The 23,266-nt window shown below is 41.2% G+C and overlaps 1 protein-coding gene across 1 annotated transcript in view; it reads right to left on the reverse strand.

Moving 5' to 3' along the window:
- Nucleotides 1-23,266, reverse strand: part of LOC145345608 (uncharacterized) — a 99,453-nt gene that overhangs the window by 34,271 nt on the left and 41,916 nt on the right. The window contains exons 8-11 of the mRNA XM_080193440.1: nucleotides 15,068-15,214; nucleotides 5,798-5,900; nucleotides 4,076-4,204; nucleotides 1,918-2,103 (exon numbers count right to left, since the gene is read on the reverse strand). Coding sequence (XP_080049566.1) covers nucleotides 1,918-2,103; nucleotides 4,076-4,204; nucleotides 5,798-5,900; nucleotides 15,068-15,214 — 565 coding nt within the window. The remainder of the gene's footprint in view (nucleotides 1-1,917; nucleotides 2,104-4,075; nucleotides 4,205-5,797; nucleotides 5,901-15,067; nucleotides 15,215-23,266) is intronic.

The following is a 23,266-nucleotide window of genomic DNA, read 5'->3' on the forward strand; positions in this document are numbered from 1 at the left end:
CTATCACCGTAACTCCTTGACACTAAGGGACAATTTAGCATGGCCAATCGACCTACATCTTTGTCACAGTTAACGACGCAGTAAGGTATGTGGTTCATTTCGAGGTTAACACCAGATCAAATGCCGAAATTTACCCAAAATTATGGAGTTTTTCTTCAGACTGATTTGAAATATCTGCATTAAAAAAGCTCCTTACTTTTGGCCGTTGTATGCCAATGTTTTTGTAAAGGCAAATAAAAGAACAGTATTTAATTTTAGAATCAATTTGAAAGCAGATAAGTGGTACTTGCAACATGGATGGGCTTTTGATAATTGAGTATGTGTGTAGCACCATTGTATTTATCTTTGGAGATGCCACAATTAGTTTGCCGTAACTGTGTTAAATGAAATATAAATCAGAAATAGCCTTAGGTATAAAGAAGAACTGGTTCTCAACCAACTAGTTAGAGCAGATGCAATGTCCCATTGTTCAGTAATGACGGACTAGTTTGCCAAAATTCGCCCCAAAAAATTGTAAGTCCCCAATTCTCATGAAAATGGAAGTAACTCGCGCTTATTTTTAGTGGGAATTGCAGATTGAATCTCTGACGCACTGAGCACTGCAGAGTTCCCCACCGGGATTCCCTCTGAAAATTTGTGAGCAAGGCCTATTGCTGCTGGAGTGGTTGGTAGCATAGTGCTGACCGAGCCACTGCGTATGCGCCAATCTGTCAGAACAGAGATCGCCGCATGCGCAGTAGCCCCGCACTTCCGGCCTCCAGATCACTGGCCAGCCCCACGACACCCCATCGCTGGCTTGCCGATGACCCCGCCCCCCCCCACTCGCCAATCCTGACCTCTCCAGGCCAGCCCCCAACCTACAGTCAGTCCCAATGTCTCTGACCCCTGGCCAAACCCCTCCGATCGCCCCAAGCCACACGCCTGACCTGGCAGTCCTGACCTCCCTGTCAGTCCTGACCATCCCCCCACCCCACACCCGGGTGACCAACCCTAATCACTTCCACCCTCCCTCTGCCACCAATCACAATGCAGAGTGGCAGCAGGACCACCCCCGCCCCCATGATTGCCCCCTGTTATAGGCCCCCTCAATAGGTCCCATCATCTCTGCCCTGGTGGGCAGTGTCAAGGTGCTACTTGGGCAATGCCAGGGGGCCAGGTTGGCACTGCCGTGTTGGCACTACACAGGGGACACACACCACCACCCCCCACCCCACCCCCCGCCCCCCTGCATCGCAGACCTCCCAGGGAGCCTTAATGGCCTCTATTCACTGCAGTGGTGTCAGCCACTTGTTCCCTGATAGTAGGGAGCAGCGGTAAACCCTGTTGGAGTGAACCATTCCTGCCAGCGGCAGGGGGATGGAGGGGAGGGGAATGGAGGGTGGTGTGTGGAGGATGCTAGTGGGCCCGGAGATTGCAGTCCTGGGCCCGCTAATGAAACGAAAATAGGGTTTTAAATATTGAAATCAGCTCCACTGATACGCACGGAGGCCTGGGTGCCCAGTAGGGAAATGGCCTGCTAGACCAGTTCAACGGGTGGGGAAAATAGCCCCCATCATCTTTGATGAACTGGCAAAGGTTCATTGGCTCTTTGACATTGCTGAATGAAATTAAACCAAATGGTAAATGCTTATTAGTTACACGAGTAATAGCCTGAATATTGGAGGTATGAAATATACACATAAATATATCCAGAGAACCAACAACAGAAAATGTTAGAAGGACCAGCAAGTTGGTCACTATCTGCAAGAGAAAGCCTTGTTCAATGCTCAAGATGATATTTTCAATTAAGCCAACTCCTTAAAACGTTACAAAGAAAGGTTTACTTTTATAGAAGAGATAGTTTATAGCATGTAAATATATCTTTGTTTCCAGCTGGATGCTCAGCCATCCTGGTCTGATTGGTTATACATCACCTACTTTTTCAAACGTGTAGTAGAAATCATAAACTGCTTTTAGAGTTTGGCGGGGCAGTTCGACAGCTATGTGGAACATATCTTTTAATCTGCTCAATTTCTCTTTACAAGCCTCCTCTTTTCCTCCAGGTTTCTCTTTGGTTATTTCATCAAGTTCCTGCAACACGCTCCTCGATTCGGCGATCAACTTCTGCAAAATAGCACGGACAATACAAACAATTCTTTAAAAATGTTAGGATATAGTAACTTTAGAGGTGATGGCCTAGTGGTATTATAGCTACACTATTAATTCAGAAACTCAGCTGATGTTCTGAGGACCCAGTTTCGAATCCCACCATGGCAGATGGTGAAATTTGAATTCAATAAAAAATATCCAAAATTAAGAATCTACTGATGACCATGAAACCACTTTCAATTGTTGGAAAAATTCATCTGGTTCACTAATGCCCTTTAGGGAAGGAAATCCGCAGTCCTTATGTGGTCTGGCCTACATGTGACTCCAGATCCACAGCAATGTGGTTGACTCTCAACTGCTTTCAGATAACTAGGGATGGGCAATAAATGCTGGCCAGCCATTGACGCTCATGTCTCATAAATGAATAAAAGAAAAGTCAAGGCACCAAATCCATAATGAATCAGAAGATTACATTGCCTTTTAAGGTAAATTATCTTCCTTATAAGATCATCTTCACTGCACAAATTATTTGCAGTGAGGCAGCAGTTAGGAGTGCTCTGGGAAAACTGTGGATTGGATTTAATGCAATTAGTCATGGTGAGAAACATAAGGGCTGGGCCCACTTAAATCACAGGACAGGCCCCACGTCAGACTCCTAGCGCTGGCAAAAACTTCTCTGATTAGGTCAGAGAGCGGAAGAGGCTAAAGCAGGATTCCCAGCTGCTGAACATCAAGTAGACTAATTAATGAGACAACTGACAGCTATTATTCCTGAGCCCATCACACTGTAGTAATGGCTCAGGAATTAAAATGGGCCACACAGCTTTCTTGAGCTTTTGGAGGACTGTCCAGCAAAACCTGTTAAGTGTGTCATAGAACATAGAACATAGAACACTACAGCACAAACAGGCCCTTTGGCCCACAAGTTGAGCCGATCACATCTATACCTACCAAGCCATAGAACTATCTGTAACTTCCAATGCCATTAAATCCCATATACTCATCCAGGAGTCTTTTAAAAGACCCCAGCGAGTTTGCATCTACCACCACCGACGGCAGCTGATTTCACTCACCACCCTCTGAGTGAAAAACTTTCCCCTAACATCTCCTCTGTACTTGCTTCCCAGCACCTTAAACCTGTGTCCTCTCATAGCGACCATTTCAGCCCTGGGAAATAGCATCCGAGAATCCACCCTATCTATACCTCTTAACATTTTACAAACCTCTATCAGGTCGCCTCTCAACCTCCGTCTCTCCAGGGAGAAGAGACCTAGCTCCCTCAACCTATCTTCATAAGGCATGCTCTCAATCCAGGCAACACCCTTGTAAATCTCCTCTGCATCCTCTCAATAGCTTCCACATCCTTCCTATAGTGAGGTGACCAGAACTGCGCACAGTACTCCAAGTGGGGTCTGACAAGTGGCACTAAGTGGTGTCAGTGGCATTTTGGGAGCAGTTGAGGGACCCGGCATTCAGAGGGGTGGGGGGAGGGGGGCCCCGCCTCTGAACCTCCTGCTCCCCATCTCCTGCAACTCTCACTCCCATAATCCCCATTCCACCTTCACTCACCTTTAGCCTTGGGTCTCATGATGATTCTGGATGTATGTTGGGAGCTTTGCTGCTACCATTCCCTTTGGCAGCAATGAAGAGCCGCCAGCAGCAGGCAGGACTTCCATTACTGGGCATCACAATTCTGGGGAAACCCAAAAGTGGCCACAACTACCTGAAAGATATTTGATTCTACCAAGCCTCCCGATGGAACCAACAGGGGTTCCCCGCTGATTGTCCAGTTGGTGAATGAAACCCCTGTGGGCCCCACAGAACATGTTTGGCACAAAGATGCAATTTTGCCCTGTACATTAGATTGATTAATTTACAGCACATTTAAACACAGGTTCATTCTTTATAAATAGAAGATAGCAGTACATTTATATGATGCTACAATACTGGATATTTCATAGTACAAAATATGAAAAAAGAAACTCACCATTGCAGGATTGTAAATGGCAACATCATAGTCCAATTTTAGAATCTCTGCTTGGCTCAAATTATTAGCAATTTCTAATTTGTATGAGTGAATCTTCCCCATTCCTTCAGTAGTGATCAAGTCAATAATCTACAGGGCAAAAGAAAACAAAACTCATCTGCTAGTAACTTACAAAACCGTTGATACAATGCAAGCTTTGCTAGGTGCAGTCCTAATGTATCACAAGGAGTTATGCAACATCATATTGTCCTCCATTATTGTATCAGTATGTTTTCCACTTGAGGCCAAGGATAGTTTTAGTGATGAATATTCCTAAAGTAAGTCAGTCACTCTCTATTTGAATGACTCTGCAAAACAGAAACACCTGAATGCTGTTGAATTTTGGAAACTTACATGTTGTATCAAATGGAAATGAGAATTTCCCTGATGCCTTAGCTAAAATGTACTCTGCTCAGAGTAGAGATAAGTCTCAGAGGCCCAGAACATCAATGATTCAATCCTGCTCTGTTTATAAATAAACTGATCTCAACAGGGGTGACAATAATCTGCTACAACTGACAGCTCAGAGCTCTGGAATATAGGTAAAGGAAACAAAGTACAACAGCCAAGCTTCCCATGCCTGAGCTCTATGCAAGAGCTCCCCTCTGCAAAGTGCGTTCTAAGGGTTGAGTGAAGACAGGACCAGGCATCCATTGTGACCCTTACCCTAACCAAACTGGAGAGTTCAATAGGGGATTCTGTGGCCCTGGAAGAGATTACCAAGATAGGGAAGAGTGAAGCCTTGAAGGAACATAAATACAAGGATTGAGGCAGTGAGGTACACAGACACAACGGAGATAGGTGATGATAGATGTGGTGGACAAGCAGGGCTTGCAAAAAGATAGCATACTGACAGCAGAATTTTGGAAAAACTGACATTTACAAAGGGTCAATAAAGAACAAAGAACAGTACAGCACAGGAACAGGCCCTCCAAGCCTGCGCCGATCATGATGCTTGCCTAAACTAAAACCATATGCACTTACAGAGTCTGTATCCTTCCTTTTCCATCCTATTCGTGTATTCGTCTAGATGCCCCTTAAATGCCACTATCATACTTGCTCCCACCACCTCCCTGGGCAACGTGTTCCAGACATTCACCACTCTCTGTGTGAAAAGCTTGCCTCGCACATCTCCCCTAAACTTTTCCCCACGCACCTTAAACTTATGTGCCCTAGTACTTGACTTTTCTACCCTAGGAAAAAGCATCTGATTATCCACTTGTCCATGCCATTCATAATTTTGTAAATCTCTTTCAGGTCGCCCCTCAACATCCGTCAATACAGTGAGAACAAACTGAGTTTATCCAACCTTTCTTCATAGCAAATACTCTCCAGACCAGGGAACATCCTGTTAAACCTCTTCAAAGCATCCACATCCTTCTGCTGGCGTGGCGGCTCTGAAGGAGGCTGACTGGGCCAGTAACCTCAGTACTTTGCTTTTATGTACATAGAAATAAACGGAGAAATAGTTTGCCAACAGCTAGACACACTGCAACATGTTGCAGACCATATCTATTCAGTAAAACTCATTAAAATTAGCAATTCAGATGCAATTAATTCTACTCTACAAGAGCAAGCATTGAATCTGTATTTCCACTTGCAATCTGTCATTCCTTTGATGGTGAGTAAGAGAATAAGCACGCATATTATTGTACAATAAAAGACTTTGTACTTGGGCTTTACCTGCTGAGCCTTTTCCCTGCACTGAAGGTTCTTCTGCAAAAGCTGAGCCTTGGCAAGAGCTTGTTGCCACAGTAACTCCACTTTCTCCACTGCTGCTCTTATTCTATCCAGAGTAAATGGAATTGAGTAAGTTACAGATGTCATCAGATTAAAAAGGTTGTCTATGCAATTTGAAAAAATACAAAAGATTCTCAATTTGTGGTTATCATTACTGAGCACGTCACAACAACAGTGTACATGATTAAAAAAGTGTATAACAGCGAGAAAGCTGTGATGAGCAGGACTATGCACTGTACTATTAAAGATCAGGATTGTAGGAGAGTAAGAGAGTCATCCTTGCCGAGAAAGCTCTCCTGAAAGATTAAGTACGAGACGACATGACTGCACATACCTACACAAGTGACAAAGCACAGGCACTGCATGGGGATCAAATTCAAAGGTTATTTTGTTGCAAATATATGGTTCATGTGTTTTAGAGTAACACTCAATTCTTAAAATTAGAAAGTCATAATTGTAGAAAATGAGGGTATCTGTTTGAGAAGCAAGTAATTACTCCGAAGCAAAGACAACACACATGGGTTCATTACATTTCAATTGATTTCAGAGGTTAACAGCTTGAAAGGTAACATCATAATTCAGAAGGTGGATGCAGCTAAAAGAACTGGAGACATGACATCTGCAATCCTTGTAGTAAGGTAAAAAGAAAGTCGCCATGCCCCCAGATGACCACAGGCTGCTCCCCATTTTGAGAGGACTGGTGGTGATTTAACCTGAGGATCACCACACCTCAGGTAAGGGGCAAGGTTGGGAAGGTGGGGCCTTCATGAATAACCTCAGCCGGTACGTGAATTGAACCTGCGCTGTTGACATCGCTTCACATCATTAACCCGCCATCCAGCCAACTGAGCTTGCTGTAACTTGTAGCTGGTAAAGAAAACCTACAATGGACTTCACAGAGCCTTGTGGTAAAGAAAGCAATGAGTCCAACTAGTTGGGAATCATTGAGAACCAATACAAGGGACAGAGGCATCCACTGTTAGAAGATATTAAACAAAGAGTATCAGACCTAGGGCAATAGCTGCAACTGAGGAAAATTAAAGTAAATTCTAGAGGACTGTGTCATATCTATGGGCAGTCTGGCGGATGTAGATAATTCTTAAAACACAAGGGTATAAGAGAATCATTGGGGGAAAGTATGAAGTAAAACTAAATTTTATCTTTATATTCTTTGAGGAGATGCAGATATCACTGACAAGGCCAGATTTAGTTGCCCATCCCTAATCACCCATGCAATGGCTGACCAATCTAACCTATTTCAGAGGGCAGTTAAGAGTCAAATACACCACTGTGTATCTGGAATCACACGTAGCCAGGTCAGGTTATAGCTGAAATCATATGTAGGCCAGATTATGACATTAATGAGTGGGTTTTATGCCAGCTGACGATGGCTCAATTCCGGATTTAATTAACTGAGATTAAATTCCACCAAACTGACATGGTGGGATTTGAACCCATGTTCTCAAACCATTAGCTCTAGTTATCTTGGGCCTCATTACCACTTTGCCATCATCTTCCCTAAATAACATATGCATGCAGTACAACGTGGTCTTTTCCATTATAATGTACAAAATTATTAACCATACTGCTAAGTTAATAATATTTGCTTCATGTACATTAAACTCTTTTACATGTGGCACTTTTCTATTGATTAAAATGAGGTGTTCAGATTTCTCTTCAAATGTTAAAGGTCCCTAACAAGACCATAACAATATTAATGTTTTGGGTCACATCCCTCAACTTTACAAGAAAGACTAACCCACTATGTTAATTTTCGGTCTCATACAGATATGTCACCCAATGGAAGGGAGAGTATGAAGTTTTCTGAAATAAAAGACATGCATTTAAATATAGCACCTTTCACAACCTCTGGATAGCCAAAAAGATTTTATCTCCAATTAAGTCGTTTTATCGCATGTAGCCACTTTGCGCCTAGCAAGGTTTCAATAAACAGCAATGAGATAATGACCAAATCATCAGTTTCTGTAATGCTACTTGAAGGGTCAATACTGGTCAGAACTATTCAGCTTCAAATAATGCAGTGTGATCTCTTCTATCCACTTGAGAGTGACATCTCGTCCAAGTGACAGCACCTCCAACAGTGCAGCTCCACTGTAGTGCACTGTTGTCTCTGTCTAAATAATGTGCTCAAGTCTCTGGTGGAATCTGAGTCCATAGCCTTCTGACGCAAAACAGCATAGGACGAGGAACAGGACGAGGAATAGGAGGGGGAACAGGTTGAGGAACAGGATGAGAATCAGGACAGGGAACAGGACGAGGACATTTACTCCCTCGGGCCTTTTTTGCCATTCGGTGAGATTATGGCTCATCTGTGACCAAACTTTACTTTTGCCTCATTTCTCTTGATATCTTTGGCTAACAAAAATCTTCCACCTCACATTTAAAACTGCCAACTGATCTCACATTAATTGTCATTCGTAGAAGAGAGCTCCAAATTTCTACCAGACTTAATTTAGATCCTGAAAGGTTCGAATCCCACCAAGGCAGATGGTGAAATTGGAATTCAATAAAGTCAAAAGTCTAATGACAACCATGAAACCATTACTGATTATTGTGAAAACGCATTTTGTTCACCAATATTCTTTAGGGAAGGAAATTTGCCGTCCTTACCTGGCCTGGCCTACATACGAATTCAGAGCCACAGAAATGTGGCTGACTTTTAAATGCCCTCAGGAATAAATGCTAGCCTAGCCGCAACACATGAACAAATATTAAAAAAAGCAAGCAACCGAAATCAGTCCTCTGACACTGAAATCCTTTATTGTGGAATTCAAAAACCTAACAGTCTTCAGAATAACATCGACAAAAGCAAAGAAAAGCTTTGTCACATTTGCCTTTCCAAAATTCTCATAGAGCAGTATGGTGGCACAAAATAATTCTCAGCATCTCTGTCTTAAAGAGTAACCCCATATTTTGAAACAGTGACCCCTAGTTTTGATTTGATTTATTATTGTTACAAGTATTGGGATACAGGGAAAAGTATTGTTTCTTGCTCCTGTGAAGCACCTTGGGAGAATTTAGTGCATTAAAGGCACTAAATAAAAGAAACCTGTTATTGTCTTCTCAGCTTCAATACTAAATACAAAAGAAAGCTAATGTGCTCACACTGGCAGTGTTCATTATGCAAATACAGTGGACTATGCAAATGTACCAATCTGGGAAAGGTGAAGGATCACAGAAAAATCAGTGAAGTTACTGACATTGATTTGTTTTTCAAACGAACCTTATTCTAGTGCCACAATTCTCAGTGTGAAAACCTTTTCCCTTTCTGAAGGAGAAACCCAACTCAAGTGAACCTAGATATTTTTATTGATGTGAAATTTCTGTGATACTCTAGCCACCAGCCATACATTTTAAATACTTTCTAGATTGTAGAACATAGCATCATATTATCCTACAGTGCAGAAGGAGGCCATTTGACCCATCGAGTCTGTACTGACCACAATCCCACGCAGGCCCTATCCCAATAACCCTTACATTTACCCAAGCTAATCCCCCTGACACTAAGGAGCATTTTAGCATGGTCAATCCACCTTACCTGCAAATCCTTGGACTGTGGGAGGAAACCCACACAGACACAGGGAGAAAGTGCAAACTCCACACAGATAGTCACCCAAGCCAAGAATTGAACCCTGGTCCCTGGCGCTGCATGGCAGCAGAACTAAGCACTGTGCCACCATGCCACCCTACTCATAGTTTCTTTAAAATCCGTCTACTATTGCGCCAGAGTGTGTTGATAAGGGGGTCACCCTAATCTCATCCATACTGCAAACAAACAGTTAATTTGTTGTCCTTTATTTTTACTGCAAACTCATAGAAACATTAAATGAGAAAAGTTGAAGCATCTCAGCTCGCAGAACATGCATTAGCAAGAGTGAAAGATTTGTTTCCAAGTAAGCTTCATCAACACAAGTCAAACTGAACTGCAGTTCATAGAAAAATAGACACGAAGGTTATAAAGAATCGTGCTAACCTCAAGTAATCCAAAGAAACATTTAACTGCACAATTACGTTGAACTATAAAGCTCAGACTTGCTAAGTAAAGGCTCCATTTACATTTATCAAAATTTATTAAATGATTGGTGGTGATTTAATTCAAAAATGCTCATCATAGCTTTTATAATTTTTAACATTAAATATTTTGTCTGGGTCAAGTGTTTTTGGGCATTCACCCAGGCAAATCTTAGGTCCAGAATGCACTCTTTTCTGTTCAATCGATAGCTAAATAACAACAAAACACGATGAATGGAACTGAAGATCTTTACTCATATCACTCCATAACCTCGCCTTTAAATGATCACTTTTCCTGAATTAAGACAAAAACTTGAACAAGTGATTTTATGATCCTACCTATTTGCACTTCCATGACAATTATTCCATTTAAGTCCTGACTGACCTTCTATCTGCCACCCTGCACGAACGCGAGGTCACCCCAAACTCTTCTGCTCCTAACTCAACTCACGTCAAGTCCTGTTCACTCTAACACTCGCTGATCTATAATGGCTCTCCAGTCTTGAAACACCTCAAAAGTAAAAGCTCATCCTGGTTTTCAAATCTCTCCATGATCCCTTCCAGCATTACAGCTCTTTCAAGAACTCTAATTCTGGCCTTTTCTGTATTCCTGATTTCTTTCAAATCATTTACTGAAGGTTGTGCTTTAAGGTTGTGTTCAGGCCTTAAGCTCTGAAATTTCCCTTCCTGAAACTCTCTGCCTCTTCTTGACTTTTTTCATGGGATGTGGGTATCATTGGCAAGGCCAGCATTCATTGTCCATCCTAAATGGCCTTTGAACCGAGTGGCCATTTCAGAGGCAGTTATGGGTTAATCACATTGCTATGGGTCTGGAGTCACATGTAGGCTAGACTGGGTAAGGATGGCAGGTTTCCTTCCCTAAAGGGCATTAGTGAACAAGCTAGGATTTTATGACAATCAATGATGGCCGTTATGGTTCAGTATTGTATTAATTGAATTTAAACACCACCAGCCATGGTGAACTTGAACCCATGTCCCCAGAGCATTCGCCCAAGCCTTTGGATTACTAGTTCAATGATATTATCAACACCACCATCTCCTTTGTCTGCTCCTTTAAGATACTCCTTAAAACCTATATCTTTGACAAAACAAATGACAATTTCTGACAAATTGTTTGCTCTGAAGTGCCCTGGAGCATTTTACTACGTTAAAGGCATCATACAATGCAATACCAACTATTGATACTGAACAGATTGTGCACAACAAAATAGGTATTTCCCTACAGTTCTTGATATATAAAGTTATAGAGATTCATATTGGCCTGAAATAGCCTATAGAGCCAATCTTATATTCTTGCTCCGCTGGCCAATAGGCGGGACAAGCCCATAAGTTCATGAGAGATCCAGGAATTGGTTATGTGTCTAATTTCTCGCCTCTTGTGACTTTACCAGCACCAGATACCCGGCGTGATCAGCCTCACACCTAAAAAAGGGTGCGAGGCTGATTGCAATATTTAAATACTATGTTAAATAACATTTAAATATTACAAACGAGCCTGGGACCTTATTGTCATCTGTGGCCTCGTTGGTGAAGGTTCAGTATAGTCCGCATCAACGGAGACCAGATGTGATGGCCTCGCTGATAGGACTGAAGGTCCTTGAGAAAGCTCCCCCACTTCCACCGGGAGGTTGGGGACAGCGGGGGGAGGGGGTGTGCGTGTGTGTGTATATACGCCCCTTGGGCAGTGCCAACTTGGCACTGTTGCCTTCTGCTGGCAGGAAACCAGTTTGGCCTCATTTTTTTGACAAGGTCAGGTAGGATTCGATTTTTAAGTTGACCAAAAAAAAAGCGTGAGTTTCTCCCATTTTCACGCTCATCTGGCACTGAAAATACTTTTGGTAAAATCATCCACAGAGAGTTTTATAATACAGAAAGAGGCCCTTCAGCCCATTGTGTCTATACCAGTCATCAAGCACCTATTTATTTCAATTCCATTTTCTCACACTTGGCCTATAGCCTTGTATGCTTTTATGCTTCTGAAACGTTATAACAAATGATGTAACATTTTCTAACCATGTCTCTAACCATGAATTTATTTATCACAGCCTCATGTAGCCTGGCACAGAATATTTGACATCCAAGTAAACCCTGCAATTCCTGGGTGCAGCCACACCTAAATATTGTCCCTGGGATGAAACCCTGGCTCTGGTCAATCCAAAACCAGACCCTTATACCTTGGTCTGAGAAATGATGCCAAACAAAATTACAAAGCCAGATTGGGGCCTGCTCATTGTATTGTCCTTAAAACAGTCCTTAAAATCCTGTAGAGCCAAAACAAAGACAGCAACCTCATCATTAAATCAAACGCAAAGAGTTAGTTCTGACAGGAAGCAGTTTCTATTAGCAACACAATATATTCATCAATGTGTAGTTCCATTCCAGTTGACACCTGTGCCATTCTGTTGCAATCAGTTATCAATTTGCATCTGTGAAGAAAACCTTTGTCAATATGTTTGGAACTAAACCAATGCACTTTCTTTTGAGAAATGCTAATTTAATCTATTACGTGCTGGCTCCACTATAATAGATAGACAAATTGAAAGATCCAACACTTATCTCCTAGAGTGCTATTCAATTACAAAAGCTAGCTGAAGGGATCATTGAAGATTCTTTCCCCTGCACCGTCCCACCCCCCCACCCCAAACCTCCCTGCAACTTGAGCTATGAAAATGCAGAACACTAATCTTCATTTGGAAAGACCCAGATTATTCAAAAACAGCAGGAATTGTTAAGGGAAGATCATCTCTGACCAACATGATTGAATTTTATGAGGAAGTAAATGCATTGATGAAGGTAGAAATCTACATTGATTTTAGCAAGGCTTTTGAAAAGATCCTACACGGCAGGTTGGTCACAGAAGTTAAAACGGGTGATCCAAGACAAAGTGGCAAGTTGGATCCAAAATTGTTTCAGAGGCAGGAAGCAAAGGACAATGGTCAGTAGAGTTTCTGTGACTGGAAGGCTCTACAGGGCTCAGTACCAGGCCGCCTGCTTTTTATAGAATTTTTCAATGATTTGGACCTGAATAAAGGGGATATGATTAAAAGGTTAGCAGACAAATAAAGAATTGAATGTGACAATGAAGAAGAAGGCTTCTTTAAAATTTATTTATCAGAGTCACAAGTAAGCTTACATTAACACTGCAATGAAGTTACTGTGAAAAGTCCCTAGTTGCCACTCTCTGGTGCCTGTTCGGGTACAATGAGGGAGAATTTAACATGATAATGCATCTAACCATCTTTCAGACTGTGGGAGGAAACTGGAGCATCCGGAGGATACCCACACAAACATGGAAAAAACGTGCATATGGTGCACAGTAGCCCAAGCTGGGAATCGAACCTGGGTCCCTTATACTGTGGGGCAGCATTGCCAACCTCTGTGCCACTGTGCTGCCAAACTGTAGTCTGAAGAGAAATATCAATGGCCTAGTCAGTGGGTTGAACAGTGCCAAATGGAGTCTAGAGAAGGTAATGCATTTGGGGAAGAAAAACAAGTGAAAAGGATATACAACAAATGGCACGATGCTGAGAAACAGAGGCATGCTTGTCCACAGACCCCTGAAGGTGGATGCACAGGTAAAGTGGTCAAAAAGACACATGGGATACTTGGCTTGATTAGCTGAGCTTTAGAATATAAGGGTGGGGACACTATGCTGGAACTGTATAAAACACTAGTTCAGTACTCAGTTCTGATTTGGCCATTGCACTATAGAAAAAATGTGATTATAGTTGAAAGAGAACAGAGGCAATTTGTGAAAATGTCGCCAAGACAGGAGAATTTTAGATGGAAGGAAATACCGGATAGGCTAGGGTTGCTTTCCGAATAGATTCCTTCTGTGGTGCCAACCCCTATGGGGAGAGAGCAAATACCTTGCTTGTGTGGCAAGCTGGAATTCGATACATCATCTGAAGGCTAGGATTTACCATCATCTAAACCATTTAAAAGGTCCAGCATGGTGGCACAGTGGTTAGCACTGCTGCCTCACAGTAACATGGACCGGGGTTCGATTGTGGCCTCAGGTGTCTGTCTGTGTGGAATTTGCACGTTCTCACCGTATCTGCGTGGGTTTCCTCCAAGTGCTCTGGTTTCCTCCCACTGTCCGAAGAAGTGTAGGTCATGTGGATTGGCCATGATAAATTGTCCGCTAGTGTGCAAAAATATGAATGTTAGGTGGATTAACCATGCACAGGGTTATGGGGATAAAGGGGGACAGTGGGGTGGAGAGGGGGGTGAGCCTGGGTAAGATGCTTTTTTGGAGAGTCGATGAAGACATGATGGGCTGAATGGCCTCCTTCTGCACTTTAGGGATTCAATAACAGTAAGTAGATGCTTTTACTTGTCGGGAGAGTTTTCACTTAAATCAATCCAGTAACAGTAATACTGCATTAGTAAATAAATGAACACATCTATCAATGAATAATGAGGAGATATCAAAGTGACTGTGATTAAATAATTTGAGGTTCCAGTTACACGAAGAGATCATTCTCTCTATCAGATGGAAGGTAATGTAAAATCAGACAGCTCATTAATCTCAAACATATTTGATCAACTGTAGAAATATATGTGAAGGATGCCTGTGATGGTAGATTACACCAATAATAATACAGTTTAAACATAAAACTCACTTTGAACTTTGAGCAGTTTTAAATCAAAGAAAATTACAACACAGGAACAGGCCCTTTGGCCCTCCAAGCCTGCACTGACCATACTGCCTGACTGAACTAAAACCCTGTACTCTTCCAGGGGCCATATGTCTCTATTCCCATCCTGTTCATCTATTTGTCAAGCTGCCTCTTAAAAATCATTACTGGATCACTGTTAACATAGACGCCGGAAGCCAACCTTGAAAATGTAACAAACCTCAGCAACAGTGTGAATACAACAAAAGTAGCAATGTAACAACATTGACAAAAACAGATACAACTTTTTTTTGCAAAGATTCAGGATCCACAAGAATTGCAGGGTCAGTTTTCTCAGAGATACCGTTTGTCTACATGGTTGTTTGTACTTCTGAACATTAGTAGGTTTGCTAATCTTTCAATTAAATTTCAAAGTGTCGTCTCCCGTTGTGTGGAGTCGTGTTTGAACTGTCGTTCCTCACTGACTGTTGACTTCCACATTTAAAAACACAACACAACATTCAGCCGTCCGAATGCTTACCTTTCATTCTTCTCCTGCACATCACCAAACGTCTGCCGAAACTGGGCAGTCCCGGCCATGGCCAAAAAGCAGGGGTCGGCTTTTGGGTCCTTGAGCTTCTCCAAGATCTCCTCACACTTTCTCAGCAGCTCATCAATTCCCAGATCCCTACGGCAAGAGAAAGGGCAGATTGAAGAACTTTTAACTGAACCCACTGCTGAGTAAGAATGACACATTAACCAAGCAAGCAGAATCCAAGATAATGAATTATAACACTCACTGAAAGTCTTGCGCTGGAGTTTTAAAAAAAAATAAATCTGTTGATATCAACCGATAAACATTATCACCTACCCCTGTACTCTAGGATTTGAACAAGACCTAACAGTCAAGGTTATTCCCAGAGTCTGCTCCATATAGTCCAGATCTGTACAGTCACTCTTCTTAGGATTGGGTTTGTTCCTTCCGATTTGACTTCCTGTTAGAACTCAAAGTAAAACCCTTCAAGGACAGGTTAAACTAGCCAGCCAAAACGGTTGGGTGTTGGTGAATGGAGAGGAGAAACAAAGAGTTGCATACGCAATGTTATGGATTCACTTGGAGTTATTGGATTCACATAATGAATCTGCTTATTAACCGCGATTGCCAGAGCTGTTAATTCCCACTGTCAGTCAGACCTCTCAGCACTGGCAGCCGCAAACTATTCAAGCAGAAGCTTAAATAGACACAATTGCTGGAAAGTTACTATTCAGAGCTTGGTTTATTGGCTGCCTTATTGTTCGTGATAAACAAACTGCTGGCTGGGTTACGTCAATCTGCCTGTGTCGAGATAAAATGGCAACTGGAGGCATTTTAATTTAAGACATCAGCACTCCTGTGTACGGAATGGTTTTCTGGATCAATATGTTAGGGAAACCAACAAGAGAACAGGCCATCCTAGACTGGGAATTGCACAATGAGAAAAAAATAATTGGCAGTCTAATTGTGTGAGAGGCCTTGGGGTTGAGTGACCATAATATGATACAATTCTTCATCAAAATGGACAGTGATGCAGTTTATTCTGAGACTAAGGTCCTGTATCAAAATAAAGGAAACTACGATGGGATGAGGTATGAGTTGGCTGTGATAGATTAGGCAACTTTACTTAAAGGGATGGTGGTGGATAGGCAATGGCAAACATTCAAAGAGTAACATACCAGAAATGTTATGGAACACAGGATTAAGTGAGAGGGAGGCACTGAAGGAAATCAGCAATAGTAGGGAAATGGTGTTGGAGAAATAAATGAGATTGATGGTTGTTGAAACTCCAGGGCCTTATAATCTAAATTCGGGAGTACTTAACGAAGTGACCCTAGAAATAATGGATGCATTGGTGGTCATCTTCCAAGATGCTTTCAACTCTGGAACAGTTACTATGGATAAGAGGACAGCTAATACCCAGGATAGCTGGGATGTACAGATACACAGGTCACTGAAAGTGCCAATGCAGGTGGAGAAGGTAGTCAAGAAGGCATGCGACATGCTTGCCTTCATTGGTTGGGGCATTGAGTTTAGAAACTGGCAAGTCATGTTGCAGCTTTTATAGAATCTTAGTCAGGTCACACTTGGAATATAGTGTTCAATTCTGGTCGCCACCCTACCAGAAGGATGCGAAGGCTTTGGAGAGATACAGAAAAGATTTACCAGGATGTAGCCTGATATGGAGGGCATTAGCTATGAGGATAGATTGGAGAAACTCGGTTTGTACTCACTGGAGCAACGGAGATTGAGGGGACACCTGATAGAAGTTTACAAGATTATGAGAGGCATGGACAGAGTAGATGGTCAGAAGCTTTTTCCAAGGGTAGAAGAGTCAATTACTAGAGGCATAGGTTTAAGGCGTGAGGGGCAAGGTTTAAAGGAGATGTACGAGGCAGGTTTTTTACACTGAGAGAAGTGGGAGCCTGGAACACGTTGCCAGTGGAGATAGTGGAAACAGATATGGTAGTAACTTTTAAGTGGTGTCTTGACAAGTACATGAATAGGATGGGAATAGAGGACTATGGTCCCCAGAAGGGTAGGGGATTTTAGTTAAGTTGGGCAGCAAGGTCGGTGCAGGCTTGGCGGGCCGAAGGGCCTGTTCTTATGTCGTAATTTTCTTTGTTTTTTGTTCTTTGTAATGTAACCCCAATATTTAAAAAGGGAACTATAGTTAAAACAGAGAATTATAGACCAGTCAGCCTGACGTCAGGAGTGGAGAAAATGCTGGAGCCCATTATAAAAGATTTAAAAGCAGAGCACTTGGGAAATAGTGGTAGGATCTGTTATATACTTAAGCAGTTGCATGACTGCTTTAAGAGCCGGTCACATAATTTGATGGTGGTGTCATTAGGGTGTTGCTCAGGCTGCTGTTTTAATTTCAGTTTATACTCTGTACAGGTATGAGGTCCTAGTATAAACCTACTTTTAGTCTACATATACAGACCACATAGTCTAACACTTAACAACACCTAACATAGCCAGGACATTACAGAAATATAATTTGCGATGAGTCAGGATTTTGTTTCATCGAGGAAATTGTGAAAAGATCCTAAGTAGAAGAAAAAACATCATGGTTGCTCACAATTCAAATATTAGAAGGCTTGGGAGAAGCAACAATAGGATTAAGGGCTGAACTGCCAGTGCAGGATGGCCAAGTAAGAAAAAGTTCTCTGTGAAGTTTTAAAAGAGGGTTTTTTCTCTTGATCCGAGAAGGGTGAGATTCCAGGTAATATCTAACATATTGAAGAAGGGATGCTTTGCAGTGCTGCTTGGGCCTAATGAAAAAAAACTTCAAGTTAACAGTCTCCAAAGTAAAATGGGAATGCTGGAAAACAGTAGAAATATATATGTTGAGCAGTCTCGAGTTGCTAGTGCCTGCAAGAGAAATAGCAGGTCAATTGTGATCCATCTGCCCTTTCAATTAAGAAAATGAATAATGGGTTTCCCGTGCTTAGCATTTTCAGTATTTTGCTCAAGTGAATAAAATTGAAAATGAGTTCCTTGTACCAGCTTTTCTTAGTACAATATGAAATAAAACCTTCAATTTGTTCCAGAACATGGTTCATCCAGCAACGCCAAGAACTAAAACCTAGGATGACTTGACAAAAGATTCTTGAAGAGCATTACTTTCCAAAAGCCCTGACCATTGTGGAACTTTCCAGGTTCCACCAAAGGAACCATATGGAAGGCAAAGGCATTGCTCGGATTGTGGCAACCTTAAAAAGGCTGGCACAACATTATGGGTTTGGTGAATCAGTAGAAGATATTCTTGGTCTCCAATATGAGACCATCCAAAGATATTTGCCTATTGAGCATGCTTTGACTTTAGAGGCATCAATAGAAATTGTAGTGTTGATAGAACAGATTGCTAAAGAGGCTTCAAAAGTTGGTGGAGGAATAAAGATCCACAAGTTGGGAACTCCTGACAAGTAGTCAAAACAGCAACAATAATGTCACTGATGTGCTAAAATTTGCAATTCAGCCCGTGTGATGTCAGTGAATCTTTAAGAAAGATTTTCTTTTAAATCATGATCTCTGAAGCTCTCACAGTTTCAGTGTTTCTCTTTGCTGCTGAGCTGTCTACCAGGTGTATTTTTATTGCTCCTTAAATGGTTTAAATGGGAGCCTCGGGTACTTTGTGAGATTAGCTTTATTACCAGAAAAGGTCATGGGTTCTGGACAGGGATTTTTCCCTCTTCCTAGAGAGTTAAAGGTTTTTCTTCTGTTTGGTTGCAGTTTGTGTTTTAGTTTTTTAGAAGGGACATCATGCTGGAAAGAAATGTTTTTCTGTGTTGCTCTCCCTGGTGTTAGAAAATCTGCAGATTAGCTGAAAGCCTTCCTGGAATAAAAAATCTGCTGTTGGTGGCTTGACCAGCAGCTACCTGGGGTTCTGGGAAGCTGTTTTAACTTCAATTTGTTCTGGGTGTGTCAAGAGGATAACTAGAACTTACAAGACTGAGGGTTTTTAATTCTCCCACCAAAGGACTCAATTTCAGTATCACATGAGCATTAGACTTTGCTGTGTTCAACTTGTTTAAAGGGTTTTGTTCATGGAAGGTTTTGGTTTAGTTCATTATCAAAGTTTGGTTTCTGACATCAGTTTCAACCTGTGAGAGACAGAAACTGGAGAAAAGAGAAATCTTCAGGTGGTAAATATAAAGGAGATCTTGTGGGAGATAGTAAAGACACTGTATCTCAGGCTAAAAAGAAAATACAGGAGGGTGGAAGAGAAATTAAAAGCCTCAGATGTTTTCACTGGAATAAATTAGGCGATGCAAAGTCGCAGTGGTGGTGGTTTAAGAAAAACACTGGGAAGCCTGATGTGGGAAAGCAGGAGAAGCCAATGGGTTTGTTAAAATGGTGAAGGAAAGCCCAATTGAAGCAAAAGAGGTGCAAAAGAATGTACAGCCTGGTCAGGCGTTGATTGATAAGAAGGTGCCAGATCTCTTCAAAGAATTTACTTGTGTGGGTAAAGTTTACTCATGTGTACTGGGGTGAGTAGGTAAAGAAGTTAAAATTTCAAGAGTTACAGGAGCAAGTCCATCTTTGCTGGTAAGAGATGAGGGGTTATGTATTTTGGAAGGAGCATTGCCAGAAAAGATGGTAATATGTGTAATTCAGGGTGAGAAGAGTAGTGTTCCATTGTATGAGGTGAAGTTGGAGAGTCCAGCGAAAAGTGATGAAGTGGTAGCAGGAGTAATAGAGAAATTATCTTGTCCAGGAATACAGTTTATCTTGGGTAACGATATAGCCGGATCACAGGTGGGAATGATGCCTACTGTGGTTGAAAAGCCAGTGGAAAATCAAACACCTGAGTTATTGAAGGATGCGTACCCTGGGATTTTTCCTGATCGTGTAGTAACAAGGTCACAAGGTCAAGTTCAACAAGTGGTTTGCCGATAGGGTATTGATAGAAAGGGGATGCTTCAAATAGCACATGAGATACCAGTAGGAGGTCATTTGGGAGTAAAGAAAAATGCAAAAACATTTTTATCGGCCTGGACTGCATAAAGATGTAGTTAAATTTTCTTGGTCATGTCACACATGTCAAGTCATAGGAAAACCTCAAGCAGTGATAAAACCAGTACATTTAATACCCATTCCAGCATTTGAGGAACCTTTTACAAGGGTCATAAAATGCATGGGACCCTTCCCTAAAAGAAAAAAATGGGAATCAATATTTATTGACTATAATGGATGTGTCTACTAGGTTTCCAGAGGCCACTCCACTATGCAATATTACAGCTAACATGATTGTAGAGGAATTACTTCAATTCTTTACAAGATATGAACTATCCACAGAAATACAATTAGGTCAAGGATCACATTTTACATCAAAGTTATTCAAGGAGGTTATGGATAGCTTAGGAATAAAACAATTTAACTCAACTGCCTACCATCCAAAATTGCAGGGAACATTAGAGCTCTAGCATCAAACTTTAAAGACAATTTTGAGGGCTTATTGTCAAGATTATCTGGAGGATTTGGATGAAGAAATTCCATTTGTACTCTTTGCAAATAGGGATGCACCAAATGAGTCAACCAAATTCAGCTCATTTGAATTGATTTTTGGTCATGAGATAAGGGAACAAGTTAAATTGATTAAGGAGAAATTGGTGAGTCAGCATTCTGAGAGTACATTATTGGACTATGTGTCAAATTTTAGGGAAAGGTTGAATAGAGCAGGTGAATTGGCTTGACAATATTTAAAAATAGCACAGCATGTGATGAAACAGGAAGCGGATAAGAAATCAAAAATTCGTAATTTTGCTATTGGAGATAAAGTCTGAGTATTGCTACCAGTGGTAGGCGAACATTTAAAGCAAGTTTAGTGGACCTTATCAAATTGAAAGGAATTATTTGATAAGTACAGCCAGATAGAAGAAAATTCACAGAATGTGTCATGTGGACATGGTTAAAAGGTGTTTTGATAGGGAAGGAGAGCAGAAGAAGGGTATTTTAGTGGTTATAACTCAGAGGAAAGAACCAACTCCAGATGACGCTGCATTTGACATTCCTCAAATTAAATTGGATAATGGAGATGTTATTAAAAATTGGGATAAATTACCAAGTTACCTTCCAGGGGAAGGTCGAACTGACCTGAAAGAGTTATTAATATCACATGGCTAAGTATTGGGAATAAGTGGGAAGTACTAGAATGGTTATACATGACGTAGATGTCGGAAATGCTGTTCCAAATAAACAGCAGCCCTGCAAATATGACCTTTTCAAGTTGGCACAAGTTCAGATGGAGAAGCTGTGCTTACTCAGTCTGAGATGCAGCAGTCAAAAGTCTCAATCAATCACAAAACTAGTGGAGATGGAGAAGGAGAACCAGTTACTGGACAATAGTGTGAACAAAAGAAAAAGAGCAGGTGTGGAGACAGACACAAGACAAATTGACTGTTTTGGAACCTGTTCCTGAATTGTTCAAATTGCCTGAACATAAATTGCAGGACTGTCAGAAATAGCTCTGTGTCTGTGCAAAGTGTGGATGACTTAACAGTCATGTGTATTCTCGAAAAGGAGGCTGAAGAGTGGGGAAGGTGATGCAAATGGCTTTGAAAGGAATGATAGCTGGAACATACTATCCACATCCTCATTTTAAACCATATGTGTCAAGAAAGCTTGAGTTGACAGTCCAAGGTGGGTATCTATTATGTGGAATATAAGTGATCATCTCTCTTGGTTCACGTGGAAGAGTTCTTGAACAACTACATGAAGGGCATCCTGGCATAGTCCAGATGAAGGAGTTGGCACATAGTTGTTTTCGTGGCTCAGTCCAGATTCTCAAATCAAAGAAAAAGTGGGACAGTGCATCCTGCACATGAATAAGAAATACACCAACCTTATCTCCTTTACACCCTTGGAAGTAGCTTAAAATGCCATGGCAACGATTGCATGTAGATTCTGCTAGTCCATTTGAGGGTTACATGTTCTTAGTCATAACTGATGCACACTCAAAGTGGCCAGAATTTATTATCATGAGATCTACTACATCTGAACAAACAATTGAAAAACTTGATGAAATTTTTGCATGATTTTGTATACTGGAACAGATTGTTAGTTATAATCGTTCACAGTTTACTTCACAAGAGTTTGAGGATTATCTCAAAGTAAATGGTATTTAACGTATAAAATTCACGCCATATCATCCATCAGCCAATGGATTAACTGAAAGATTCATACAATTCTTGGAATATTCTTTAAAAACTTCAGGACAGCAAAGTTCATTACCACATCATGTGAATAACTTTTTGTCATCTTATAGAAACACAACTCATGCAACTAACATGAGTTAGTTCACCTGCATTATTACTTTGAAGGAGAAAGTTAAGAACTGTTATTACTACCAGAAATTTGAGGGTTGTAGAGCATCAACAACAATCTCAAGTTACTGGACAAGAAGTGAGAGCAAAACAATGCTTATTTCAACAAGGAAATCAAGTGTTAGTAAGTAATTATAGCACAAGTAAGAAATGGGTACCAGCCACAGTTTGAGCAAAAACTGGTCCAACTTCTTACGTGGTGCAAAATGCAGATGAACTAGTTTGGCGACACCATGCAGACCAATTGTCACCTCAAAATGATTTATCTAAAACCTTTCCAGAAATACCAACTTCTTTAGTCCCTAGTGTGAATACTACTACAGAAAACTTAGTTGAATTGGAGTTGCCTGATAATTGTGTCTATGCTACTATACCATGTGAGAATAATGCAGATTTAGTTCCAAATGTCTACTGAAGTTTCAAATCACACTTCTTGGGTTAAGGACAGCCAAATTCCAGTATGTTGTATACAACCAAAGTGGAACAGGTTTCCTCCTGATTGACTTTTATATTGACTGTCTAAAATGATTAAAGATGCATAGCACTATGTCCAGAGTATTACTGATCCTTTGAGAAGACTTTCAACAAAGTCCCACATAAGAGAATAGTGTGTAAAATTAAAGCACGTGGGATTGGAAGGTAGTCTATTGAGATGATAGAAAACTGATAGGCAAACAGGAAATAAAGTAGGAAAAGATGGGTCTTTTTCCAAGTGGCAGGGAGTGACTAGTCGGATATCGCAGGGATCAGTGCTAGGACCACGGTTATTCACAATGTGTTTTAATGTTTTAGATGAGGGAACTAAATGCAATATCTCCAAGTTTGCAGGTGACACAAAGCTAGGTGGAAGAATGAGCTATGAGGAGGATTCAAA

The sequence above is a fragment of the Carcharhinus amblyrhynchos genome, chromosome 7 (assembly GCF_965287045.1).
Source record: "Carcharhinus amblyrhynchos chromosome 7, sCarAmb.v2.hapA, whole genome shotgun sequence".
Taxonomy (NCBI): Eukaryota; Metazoa; Chordata; class Chondrichthyes; order Carcharhiniformes; family Carcharhinidae; genus Carcharhinus; species Carcharhinus amblyrhynchos.